Source organism: Nyctereutes procyonoides, unplaced genomic scaffold (assembly GCF_905146905.1).
Source record: "Nyctereutes procyonoides isolate TBG_1078 unplaced genomic scaffold, NYPRO_anot_genome, whole genome shotgun sequence".
Lineage (NCBI taxonomy): Eukaryota > Metazoa > Chordata > Mammalia > Carnivora > Canidae > Nyctereutes > Nyctereutes procyonoides.
Window position 1 is genome coordinate 24,243,511 of NW_026575147.1, and position 12,909 is coordinate 24,256,419.

At 45.2% G+C, this 12,909-nt stretch overlaps 1 protein-coding gene across 1 annotated transcript; it reads right to left on the reverse strand.

Moving 5' to 3' along the window:
* Window positions 1-2,722: 2,722 nt before the first annotated feature.
* On the reverse strand, window positions 2,723-8,127 carry LOC129501305 (protein pitchfork-like). Its single transcript, XM_055312319.1, has 6 exons — window positions 8,064-8,127; window positions 7,682-7,824; window positions 6,943-7,041; window positions 5,690-5,817; window positions 3,959-4,076; window positions 2,723-2,926 (listed from the first exon to the last, which is right to left on the reverse strand). Exons 1-6 carry the CDS (start codon window positions 8,080-8,082, stop codon window positions 2,858-2,860), a joined length of 576 nt encoding a protein of 191 aa, XP_055168294.1. The 5' UTR covers window positions 8,083-8,127; the 3' UTR covers window positions 2,723-2,857.
* Between the last annotated feature and the right edge of the window lie 4,782 nt (window positions 8,128-12,909).

A 12,909-nucleotide genomic window follows, 5' to 3' on the forward strand; every position in this document is an offset into this window, starting at 1 on the left:
TATGAATAGGAATATAGTATGAAGATTTTGAGAAATGTTGCCTGTGTTTACAAGTTAGAGATTTTTAATGTTCTGTAAGAGATATAAAGATTGGAATTACTTTTAAATTATTTTTGGCAGCTGTAATGTGGTTTTTAAATGTAAATTCATGCTGAAAGTAGCCACATGGACCCTAGTCTATATTTTGGTTATACTTATAAAAGTATTCTAGAGTTTTTGGTTTATTTCTTATGCCATCACTACTTATGAAATATCATTTATTCATAAACTATTTGAGATGTCTTTGTGTGAGTAAAATCTTCCCTGAACCCTGACATCTTTTTGCATCTCCTCTGCCTACTCTCCCACCCACTATGAGAGATAATTACTCCCTCTCCCTTCTCCCTACAGCACTTTGTACTTCTGACGTTGCACTACACAATGCACTGTATCTTACCCATTGCACATCTGTCTCCCCAATTGGATTATGATCTAGATGAAAGAGACTGTTTATTTTTCTCATTAAGTCCCCAGATCTGACATATATTCTGATAACAAGTGCTTAGCAATGACCACTATGCCACCAAATTCATGATGATACAAGTGACATAAATGCTGTTACAGTGAATGGTGCCTGAGAGTGATAGGAAAGATGAAGGTATCACAAAGGAAACCATGTTAGATTTTGCCTTGAAGTATGTGCAGGGACTCACTGGGTAGAAAAAAGTTGGAAAAGGGATCTCATGCAGAAATCAGCATAAGGACAGCACAGAGGCTGGAGAGTTTGTATAAATATAGAGTGGCAGGATATCTCAACTGGCTGGACACAGGGCACCTGGAGAGGATAGCAGGAAATGAGGCAGCCAAGGTGGGTTGCGGCCAGATGAGAAGGGTTTTGCTAAATGTCTGCACTTGATTCTCCAGTCAAGGGGCCCCATGATGGGTTTTAGTGGAGGAGAGACCTACAATCAGATATTTGAGGAAGAGGGCTCTGCTGGCAGGGCTCCTCTGCTGTTGATCAGCCCTCTGCTGGGCTCCCTCAGAGACTCAACTCCAGAGAGATGCATAACCTTTGTTCCCTGTGTTGCTTCTGCTCTAGAACTCTGGCCCTTTTCCTAGGCTCATAATCATGGATGAAAGACCTAAATTGAAATGAAAGACCTCTTTGTATCTGACTCCTAAATCCAGAATTCAGAGCCAATCAACAGTAGGTGATCTCTTGGCTTCCCCCTTTCTTAGCTCCACTGACTCTGCTCTTAGTATGCAAATGTCATCAGAAATTTCAAAATCTGCTCTTCACACCATCCTGGTAGAAGTTTTGATTGAGGCCTGCTTCTATGTGCCATTCACCATCAAAGACACCCTCAGAAGAATATTATCTTGTTGAGATTTGTTGTGTAATGAATTCTCTGAACTTGGCCACAGCAGGTGGGGGCTCTGATAACAGGCTGAGTGGGGGGACCTTGGGAATGGACAAATGTAGACCTGGAAGCAGGCTTTAGGCTGGATTTCTGGTACTCTGCCTTCTGCAGCTGTTCCCCTTTCACAGAGATAATGAAGCCTCTCTAAGCCCAGACCTTATGTAGAGAGTCCTGGGCCCAGGCATTTGTGCTGGACTGCAGCCATGATGGAGCATGCTGCTTTGAGCTGTTAAGTCACACAGACCTTAGCCCTTTTCCCTTTTCTATACCCATGGGGGTGCTCTCCAGCAAGGAGCAGAGAGCAGGGATGGATCCAGCCCCAGCTTCAAGAGGCCAAGGGCACTTGATGGGATGGGTGTTATATCAGATGTTGGAAATTTGAATTTAAATTTAAAAAATAAAAAAAAGAGAGAGGCTAAGGATTGGTTTTGATTTTTCCATGCATTTCTCTCTTGTCCTGGCATGTACCCCCATGAGGCCACTACTTTTTCAGACTGTTGTGCTCTTTTCACACGCTATGATACCAGAATGCTAAAGGAACATTAATAACATTTCAAAGGTCTAGAGAGTGTGTTCCAGCAAGTCAGGAATTCCCTGAATGCATCTACACCCGGGCACTGCTTCTGTAGCTTCCGGACCAGTAGATGAGATTATTTCAATTCCTGCTGTATCCCCAGTCCATGCCATTGTGTCGGACACATGTCAGTTATCATATAGATAACTGACAAATGACATAGATGAGGTATTGGGAGATGGGGATTTTTAAAAATTTTATTTGAAAGAGAGCATGAGCACAGGGAGTGGCAGAAGGAGAGGGAGAAGCAGGCTCCCTGCTGAGCAAGGAACCTGATGGGGCTCAATCCCAGGATTCTGCAATCACAACTTGAGCTCAAAACAGATACTTAACCAACTGAGCTACTCAAGTTCCCTGGAAGTGCAGAATTTTTGATTCAGTGAGCTTAATATCAGCCTGGGAAAAGCAACAAAATCCGGATCTGCCCACTCCATGCCAGGAACTCCAAAATCTGGAAGAGTTTCTAAAATATAAATGTTTTACTCTGCCTGTATGTATCCTCTGTGTATAGGAAGCCCAAGTATAAGCCAAGGAAGCCATCCAATCCTTGCTACTTAGAGGCCAACAGCCCCTGTTCCCAGGACTAGTGTTAGAAGACATAAAACTGGAACCTGGGAATTTAGCATGAGGACAAAGACCCATGAGCATCTAAGTAAAATGGAGCCACCCTGACTAAACACTGGGCAGGAACCCTCCAGGCCCATGTATGTAAATGACAAACCAGCACATGGACACAGAACACTCCGAAGTAGTCTTTCTGTTGTCACACAGTAGTTACGAGCCCCTTCCCCTCCCTGAGCCCCATGCTGGCAGACAAGAGAGCAGAGCAGTGCAAGCGGAAGACCAGCTGTGGTCAGGAGTAGGTGAAGGTAGTCACAGCTCCTCAATTGTAAAACAGGCTTAGGTATGCCACACGGTTCCGGTGCTTTCTGAAGTCCTTGTCAGTGGACAGCTGCAATGGAAAGAATTTTGTCTAGGTCAATATTCCAACAAGAACCATCTGCCTCAAAAAAAAAAAAAAAAAAAAAAAAAGAACCGTCTGCCCCTGGCTGTGCAAAATGAACTGCACATCACCACTGTTGTGGCCCAGCTGAAGCCCACCCCATTGGAGCCTAGTCTTAGGATTCTGTCAACAGCTACTCCGTCATCTTACTCTGCTATCTCACTAGGAATTGTTTTCTACTTGGTAAATCTCTAAGTATAGTTGGCAAATTACTCAAAAACAAAGAGTATATGTTTGATTCCTGAATGTTACTCATACATCTAACATGATGATGTTGCTATTCTAGGCATTTCACAAATAGTTGTAGAATGAATCCAAGGTTCCTCTTAAAAAATGGCACCTCTGGCATTATGATAGCCCACGTGGATTGAGCATTTATTATGTTATAGGTACTCTGTTAAGTGCTTTTCTACATTAGCTCGATCTTTACAGTGTTATCAAATTGATTCTATTATTATACCTATTTTAAAGGAAGGAAAACTGGTGCTTAGAAAAGTTGCCTGAGATCATACAGCCACTAATATGGGAACTAGTATTTGAACCCAGGCAGTCTGTCCACTGAATCCATGTTCTTCCCAGAATGTTCTATAGTCCCATGATGATCTAATACTCTAGTGGTGTATGAAAAGAGCACTGGCTTAGGAATCACAAGATCTATATTCCAGTTGTCAATGTGCACTTGTCACTTAATCCATAAGAGCCTGATTTTCCTCCTCTATCACCGAGATATAATTCTCCTGTTCCTACGCTAGAAGATTACTTGAGGACTAGGTAAGAAAATGTGACTTTTGTCAGTTGTATCAACCTTTAAAAGTAACAAAACTGTTGAAAAAGATACTCATATGCATATTCATGCAAAACTGTGCATATCCTGTCAGGGGAACAAAAGTTTCTGAAGCTCATTCTGTTACTCTTGGATAAAAACCTCTGATACATAGGAAAGTATCAGAGAGAGGGTTCTACACAATTCCAGTCTTATACCTCAGCTTTTAGGGTTCTTTTCTGTAGACATGGAACCTGAGCCCAGTCTGGAGATCCAAATTTCATTGGCCAGGTGATTTTGGGGGGTGGTTTCATCTCTGGGTTGTACGTGCCAGGGCTAGAAATAAAAATACAAAGCATCCCGTGTTACTTAGTGACCATGTATGAACTCCATCAGTACCACAGCTATACTTGCACTTGGTCTAATTCCTTGAGAAATAGGCAACATCCCAATTAGCTTTTTAATGTGGGGCAAGTGTGGGATTCCCTTGCCTGTTAATGTATTTCTGAATAGGTGTGAGTGTTAAATATATCTAATCTTGATGTCCCAGTTAGGATTAAAATCAACTCTAGTTTGAAAAATATTTCTGCAGCTCACTATCCTTGGCTGGGATTCCCAGGAGTGGTGGGTGAGGAAATAGTCTACCACAGTCATGAATAAGTACTGCTGTACTTTGTAACTGGGGGTAAAAGTGTAATGATAATTCAATCAGCAATTGCAGGACAAGAAGGCAAAACCAGTTACATTTTGATTGACATGGCATTTATAATTGCCTTTGTTCATAACACTTGGTCTTTGGGGTAGACTCTTTGCTATGTTGGATATTGCACTTAGAATGGACACAGGGGCCAATGTTCAATACTTCCACTTCCTTAATTCAACCTTGAGAAAGTTACACTCAGTCACTGATCCCTGAATTTCTCATGAGCAAAACAAAGACCTTCACTCTTTGCCTCTCAGCTCCACACATGCTGAATGGCTTCCTGAACTTGGTCTATAGGGACCACGTGCTCAGCCCTGGCTCTCTTCTTCTCTTTTCAGTTTCTCCTTGCTCACCACACTCTAGCCATACCAGCCTCCTCCTTATTCCTCCTACCAGTTCCTCCCCAGGTTACAGCCTTTGCACTTGCAGCTCCTCCTACCTGGGAAGCTCTGGCCCAGATCTTCACAGGGCTGGCTCAGTCTTGTCATTCAGACTTCAGATCCAGTGTCATTTCCCCTAAAGACCTTTCTGGACATCCTTGCCAAAGTAGCGCCACCCATTCCATCACTGCCCCGTTTACTGTCTTCACAGCACATCACCAGGTCACCACCCTGCCTGGTGTGCCTGTGACAGTCCTAGCTCATGGCTACTGTCTTGGTGTAATTAGTAAGCTTACTCTCAGAAGTGTCACTGTCTGACTGCTTAATTATATGGTAACCATTCTTATTAACATGATTTTTTTTAAGTGTATTTGCTTCTCATCTGTCTGGACTCAAGAGTGTAAGTTCCAAGGAATGAGGAGCTTTGTGTGATGGGTTTATGCAAAATCTCTGGATCCCTCCCTTGAAAGTGCCTGGCACTTATAACTGTTGATTGAATGAACCACTATGATTTAGAATTCTATAATGCCAGAGGTCTGGAAGGTCAGAGGTTGGCTCTTTAAAAGTGGGTGGGGGCATCCTGAGTGGCTCAGTGGTTTAGCACTGCCTTCAGTCCATGGGGTGATCCTCCCACGTAGGGCTCCCTGCATGGAGCCTGCTTCTCCCTCTGCCTGTGTCTCTGCCTCTCTCTCTCTCTCTCTGTCTCTGTCTCTCATGAATAAATAAATAAAATATGTTTAAAAAATAAAAAAAATTAAGATGGGTGGGTGGTTTCCTTCAGCTGGCATGGTTTGGATGGAGTGCCTCCTTTGTACATTCTTTCCTATTGCTGTTTGGTGAAGTGCTCCAGAAGAGGGGAGACATACCCAGGATTAGAAGTATCCTTTGATGTCCTAAATCGAGGCAAGAAAGCATTAAATGGAGCAAAATTTTGTTTGTGTATTTGCTCCTGAGGATTTTCAGCCTGGTACATGCTTGGGTAAAGCATCATGTCCTGTTTTTCAGAAAAAGATAAATATGTTAGAGGGTGAAAAAAATATATTTTTTAGCTAAAGAAAACAGACTTATCCTCTTTCTGTTCATGTATAAGCTATAGTTTTACTACTCAGGCTATAGATATAAGGCTACAGTGGGAAGAAAACCAAGATAAGTGTGGGGTTCAGCTAGCCAAAGACACACATGCTGAGGATGCAGAAAAAGATCTACGGGAGGTAAAGGAACAAGGTGACTTTAGACCTGCTGTCCCCACCATTCCACTCAGAAATTGTTTTTAAAGCGAGTATCCCTCTCTTTGAGTGCAAGACTCAGAAAAATGCCCAACATGGATTAGGATCCTATAACTGAAGACTTTTTTTTTTAAGATTTTATTTATTTATCCATGAGAGACACACACAGAGAAAAGCAGAGACACAGGCAGAGAGAGAAGCAGGCTCCATTCAGGGACCGCGACATGGGACTTGATCCCAGGTCTTCAGGATCACACCCTGGGGTGAAGGCGGCACTAAACTGCTGAGCCACTGGGGCTGTCCCATACTGAAGACTTTTAGAATTGAAATCCAGGGGATCCCTGGGTGGCGCAGCGGTTTGGCGCCTGCCTTTGGCCCAGGGCGCGATCCTGGAGACCCGGGATCGAGTCCCACGTCGGGCTCCCGGGTGCATGGAGCCTGCTTCTCCCTCTGCCTGTGTCTCTGCCTCTCTCTCTCTCTCTCTCTCTCTGTGTGACTATCATAAATGAATAAAAATTAAAAAAAAGAATTGAAATCCAATCACACAAAAGGAGTTCAAAAGTAGGAATTTGCTTTTTAAGTGGCAAGATAATAGGGTGCATGTAAGCAATGCTTTGATACTTAATGTCAGCTGTGTCAGCCCTGAAGCAGGATCTTGGTACCATTTCTTTCCAGAATTGTTTTCCACTCTCCAGAGACTCTCACACACATTTGGGATGTTAACACCTAAGCTTTCCAGATAGACTTCTTCATAGCTTTTGTCTAAATATTTTTCTTGAATTTCAGGGCACATTTTCTGGTATCCTCCTGCTCTCCCAGCTTCACTCTCTGTTGCAAATGCATGCAACAACATGGATCACACTAAAATCTAAGCACATTCAGCCGTTTCTAACCTTGTTGATTGTCTTAAACCTTTCAGCTGTTCTGGCACCAAAAGTATATCCTTTTTTACTGGTCGGGATCTTAGAGAGGTTGTATGCCAATCCATGCACCTTCAAGTAGGATATTAAAAAGAAAGAAAAAAGAAGGAAAACATACAGAGAATATTACAGTCATCAAAACAGAGTGGACTCAAAATGTTCTTATCTGAATTTCCTCTGCAAAAGTTGCTCTTTCTGTTTTGACTCTTCTGAGTGAAGACCATAGAAACAATGATATAAGCAAGGCTGGCATGCAAGGCTGGCATACCCGTCTGCAAAGAAATGCGGCTGGCTAGGTAGAGTAAATGACCTTCCTGTGCATTCCAGTGTATCCAGTCCTGTAAGCCCTTGAGCTGAATTTACCTTAATCTCATCCTCAGTCTGATTACATTATTTCATAAACTGACCTAGCAGTACAGCCACATTCCAAATTTGGACGAATGGGAGGCATTGATCCAGAGACTTTTGAAAATGGGAATGGAGTGGGGGCCGTATGAAGAAAGGCTTGCGTTTGGTGGATGCTGGAAGTGGGGCGCAAGGGTCCTTTAATTTCTGACATTGGACCTGACAGCTGGCTGCAGAGGACGAGGGCACCAAAGATCATGTCGCCACACCAAAGATCACAAATCCTGTGAGATTTTCTTCCAGGGAACCTGAGTATCCTCGGATAGTCAGGGGACAGAAACCCACCTAAGAAAAGGTGAGTACTCACGTCTTCCGCTATGTAACAGCCAGGCCCTCTGTGGGGCGCTCCTCGGAGAGGGAGAAATTTGTTTCCCAACAAGCTCGGAGGGTGGTGATGAGGAAAGAGCTTCCTCGGTTGACTTATTCCAAAAGGGTAGTTAACCAGCGACTCTGAAGAGCAAGAAAGAGCAGAAACTCCACGTAAGGAAAGGCCCTGGGTCTAAGGGAGGGCTCTGGGGGCGCGTGGGCTGCGGGGAGGCCCAGACCGCTGGGACCCGACCCGATCGAGAACAAAAGCCTGACCGAACCTCGGGGAGGGGACGGGCTTCACCCCCCCACGGCCCCCGCGTCAGCCTCCCCACTCCTCCTCCCGCCCGCCACCCTCGACTGCCGATCCCAGCCCGGCTCACCCGCTCCGCCCACGCACATCGCGCGCCTCGCGGAGCCAGCCGCGTACCGCGTTGCTAAGGGAGCGCAGGGGCGCCGGAACGCACCGCGGGCTCGGCGCGCCTGCGCACAGAGGAGCGGGGCCCCGCGGCCCCGGGTCCGGGGCGGGGAGCCCCGCGACCTCTGCGGCGCTGCGGGGGTGCGCAGCTGGAGGGTTTCCTGGCCTCGCGGCCACAGCGGCCGCGCGGGTAAGGGGTAGAGCACAAGGGCTTTGGAAATCGGGCCACCGAGAGCGGGGCTGAAGAGGGAGGGACGCTGGACCTGGACTGCCGGGGTCCGCGACCTGGAAAAGGATGGCGAGTGGGGTGGGCTGCCAGGACCACGCCTACAACCGGGGAATGGGGACTAAATGGAGCATAGCCTACATAGTTCCCGGTTAGGCCCCTCTTAGACCCATTTTTCTGCAGGTTGCCCCCTTCTACCTCTAATCGGAGCACGCACGAGGCTTTAGAAGGGTTGGAAGTCTTGAGCGCGGCAGTGGGACTGCAGAGGAATCACGAAGTGCTTAATAGTTGTAAGACCTTGGCCATCACTTAAATGTTTAAGTCCCAGTTTCCTCATCTCCAAATTGGGAATAATAATTCCTCTTTATTGGGTAACGGCAGGATTAAGAGAACAGGATGAAAGCAATCAGGCCCTGGTACTTGGCAGGTGACAATGGCAAGAGGTTCCCATGAAGATGGTATTCAGACCCAGCCCCAAGAAAAAAATGTCGCGGTGTGTGTTTTCTTTACCTTTGCCCTGCATTTTTTTTTTACGTTTTTTAATTTAAATTCAATTTGTCAACATATAGTATAACACCCGTGCTCATCCCATCAAATGATGCATATTAACACCAACCTGTTCTCTCTTGAATTTTGGATAGCTTTAGGAGTTATCAGATGTGGGAGGCAGCAAACATACAGTGTGACTGGTTCATGCTACCCTTTGGCCTCTGAGGATGACCCCAGGATCCACATACACCCTGGTCTAGAACTGTCTGTAGGGTAATTTCATACATTTAATGTAGGGTTTGCCAAAAAAAGGTGATGCTGAGTCCAACAGGATATTTTGGAAACTCAAGGAAGCATTTTGCTTGTGAAAAATTACTGAGGAGATGCTCCTGGTCATGGGGCCAGGGAGGCTGGACACCCTGCAGTGCATTGCCCCTTCACATTGTCACATGTCCTGCATAACATTCAGATGCCCTGCTGGACTGTACAGAAATAATTGGTTGTACCTGACTTATATATGACACTGAGAAAAATTTTTTTTACACAAAATAACGTGTAAAACCCAGTAAAATAGGACAAGGTTGTGTGAGAAACAAAGCTTATAAATGGAATAAAGACACAGTCTCAAAATCATTTTTAAATAAATTTATTTTTTATTGGTGTTCAATTTGCCAACATATAGAATAACACCCAGTGCTCATCCCATCAAGTGCCCCCCTCAGTGCCCGTCACCCAGTCACCCCCACCCCCCGCCCACCTCCCCTTCCACCACCCCTAGTTCGTTTCCCAGAGTTAAGAGTCTCTCATGTTCTCTCTCCCTTTCTGATATTTCCCACTCATTTTTTCTCCTTTCCCCTTTATTCCCTTTCACTATTTTTTATATTCCCCAAATGAAACAGTCTCAAAATTATTGAATAATTTGCTCTAAGCCTTCTGTCTACTCAAAATATAATTGCAGTAAAACTGATGATAAATATAAAAATATTGGTATTGATTTGGTAATTTTCACTTTCATTAATATTTCAGGTAATATTAATATTTTTAGGTACCCACAGGTGTGTTTTGAAAGTAGTGTTTCCATTACTAGTGACATGAATCATATTTTGCAAAGTACTTTGATATTATGGCACCTAATTTCCTCATTGGTAGACTGGATTGCTTCCGACTAGTCCTCCAGCTGAGAAGAGGTAGAAAAGCTGGGCAAGGGGGTGCCTCAGTGGTTGGGCGCCTGCCTTCAGCTCAGGGCGTGATCCAAAGTGCTTAATACTTGTAAAACTATTACAACTATTAAGTTGTAAAACTCATCCAGGATCGAGTCCTGCATCGGACCACCTGCGAGGAGCCTTCTCTCTCAGTCTGTGTCTCTTATGAATAAATAGTCTTTTTTTTAATATAAATTAATTTTTATTGGTGTTCAATTTACCAACATACAGAATAACACCCAGTGCTCATCCCGTCAAGTGTCCCCCTCAGTGCCCGTCACCCATTCACCCCCACCCCCCGCCCTCCTCCCCCTCCACCACCCCTAGTTCATTTCCCAGAGTTAGAAGTCTTTATGTTTTGTCTCCCTTTCTGATATTTCTCACACATTTCTTCTCCCTTCCCTTATATTCCCTTTCACTATTATTCATATTCCCCAAATGAATGAGAACATACACTGTTTGTCCTTCTCCGGTTACTGTGGCCAAGTTCAAAAAGGGTGTTGCCTGAGTTCTCCTCTGGGATTTTGATGGAATCTTGTCTCACATTTAGATCTTTCATCTATTTTGAGTTTATCTTTGTGTATGGTGCAAGAGAGTGGTCCAGTTTCATTCTTCTGCATGTGGATGTCCAATTTTCCCAGCACCATTTATTGAAGAGACTGTCTTTCTTCCAGTGGATCGTCTTTCCTCCTTTATCGTATATTAGTTGACCATAAAGTTCAGGGTCCACTTCTGGGTTCTCTGTTCTGTTCCATTGATCTATGTGTCTGTTTTTGTGCCAGTACCACACTGTCTTGATGAACACAGCTTTGTAGTACAACCTGAAATCTGGCATTGTGATGACCCCAGATATGGTTTTCTTTTTTAAAATTCCCCTGGCTGTTCGGGGTCTTTTCTGATTCCACACAAATCTTAAAATAACTTGTTCTAAGTCTCTGAAGAAAGTCCATGGTATTTTGATAGGGATTGCATTATACGTGTAAATTGCCCTGGGTAACATTGACATTTTCACAATATTAATTCTGCCAATCCATGAGCATGGAATATTTTTCCATCTCTTTGTGTCTTCCTCAATTTCTTTCAGAAGTGTTCTATAGTTTTTAGGGTATATTTTGAGAACCATTTGAATGGTAAATGGTTCTCCAACCTTTTATTTTCAGGTTGTAGGTGTCTTTCTGTCTAAAATGAGTCTCTTGTAGACAGCAAATAGATGGGTCCTGTTTTTTTATCCAGTCTGAAACCCTGCGCCTTTTGATGGGGTCATTAAGCCCATTCACGTTCAGAGTTACTATTGACAGATATGAGTTTAGTGTCATCATGATATCTATTTAGTCCTTGTTTTTGTGGATTGTTCCACTGAACTTCTTCTTAAAGGGGAATTTTAAGAGTCCCCCTTAAAATTTCTTGCAGAGCTGGTTTGGAGGTCACATATTCTTTCAGTTCCTGCCTGTCTTGGAAGCTCTTTATCTCTCCTTCCATTTTGAATGAGAGCCTTGCTGGATAAAGTATTCTTGGTTGCATGTTCTTCTCATTTAGGACCCTGAATATATCCTGCCAGCCCTTTCTGGCCTGCCAGGTGTCTGTGGAGAGGTCTGCTGTTACCCTAATATTCCTCCCCATGAAAGTCAGGGACTTCTTGTCTCTTGCTGCTTTAAGGATCTTCTCTTTATCTTTGGAATTTGCAAGCTTCACTATTAGATGTCGAGGTGTTGAACGGTTTTTATTGATTTTAGGGGGGGATCTCTCTATTTCCTGGATCTGAATGCCTGTTTCCCTTCCCAGATTGGGAAAGTTTTCAGCTAGGATTTGTTCAAATACATATTCTGGCCCTCTGTCCCTTTAGGCGCCCTCGGGAACCCCAATTAAACGTAGGTTTTTCTTCCTTAGAGCTGTCATTTATTTGCCTTAATCTGTCTTCATGGTTCTTTAATTGTTTATCTCTTTTTTCCTCAGTTTCCCTCTTTGCCATTAACTTGTCTTCTATGTCACTCACTCGTTCTTCCACCTCGTTAACCCTCGTCGTTAGGACTTCTAGTTTGGATTGCATCTCATTCAATTGATTTTTAATTTCTGCCTGATTGGATCTAAATTCTGCAGTCATGAAGTCTCGTGAGTCCTTAATGCTTTTTTCTAGAGCCACCAGTAGCTGTAGAATAGTGCTTCTGAATTGGCTTTCTGACATTGAAGTGTAATCCAGATTTTTTAACTCTGTGGGAGAGAGGGCTGTTTCTGATTCTTTCTTTTGAGGTGAGGTTTTCCTTCTAGTCATTTTGCTCAGTGCAGAGTGGCCAGAAACAAGTTGTATTGGAACACGGGGGAGTATCACTGGTCCGTCCAGCTGGTCTTCTGGGGGAGGGGCCTGCTGTGCTGATTTTCAGGTGTTAGCACTTGGGGGAGCTGCTCTGCCCCTGCCTGCTGCCGGGCTCAGCGGGGGTTGTTTACCCCGTGGGGCCCCAGGAGGATCAGCCGCAGTTGCTATGGCAACTCTGGAAGCCTGGATTCAGCCTCCGCAGGAACTACGGGGCTCGGGCTCTCGGTTCTCTGTCCGCAGGGCCTGGAGGCTCCGGGGCGGGGCCGCTGATCCGCTCAGCTCGGGGCAGGAGCGTCCTTGCTGTCCTGGGCCCTCCCCGCCTCTGCCTGTCCCGGGGGAGGCCGGATCCTGGGCTGTGTCCCGGCGCCCTGTGCTCTGGGGCCTGCGCTGTGGGATTCGCGCTCCCGCCCCGCAGCCCCCTCCGCGGAGCCGCCGCCCGGGCCCCTCCGAGCTGCTCCGGGCCCCGCCGTGTGCTGCAGCCCTTAGGGAGCTCGGCGCACTCTCCCGGGGCGCAGGTGTCTGTTAGTGTCCCCGGGAGCCCGAGGGCATCCCCGCCCTCCTGGGTCCTGCTCCACCTCCCTGC

What these genes read in the sequence shown, in the direction of transcription:
- LOC129501305 (XM_055312319.1), bottom strand. An exon ending in AAGGATACTTCTAATCCTGG is followed by an intron (nt 4,077 to 5,689) that starts GTATGTCTCCCC and finishes TTTTATTTCTAG; the next exon opens with CCCTGGCACGTACAACCCAG. An exon ending in AAAGAACCCTAAAAGCTGAG is followed by an intron (nt 2,927 to 3,958) that starts GTATAAGACTGG and finishes TTTCCATTGCAG; the next exon opens with CTGTCCACTGACAAGGACTT.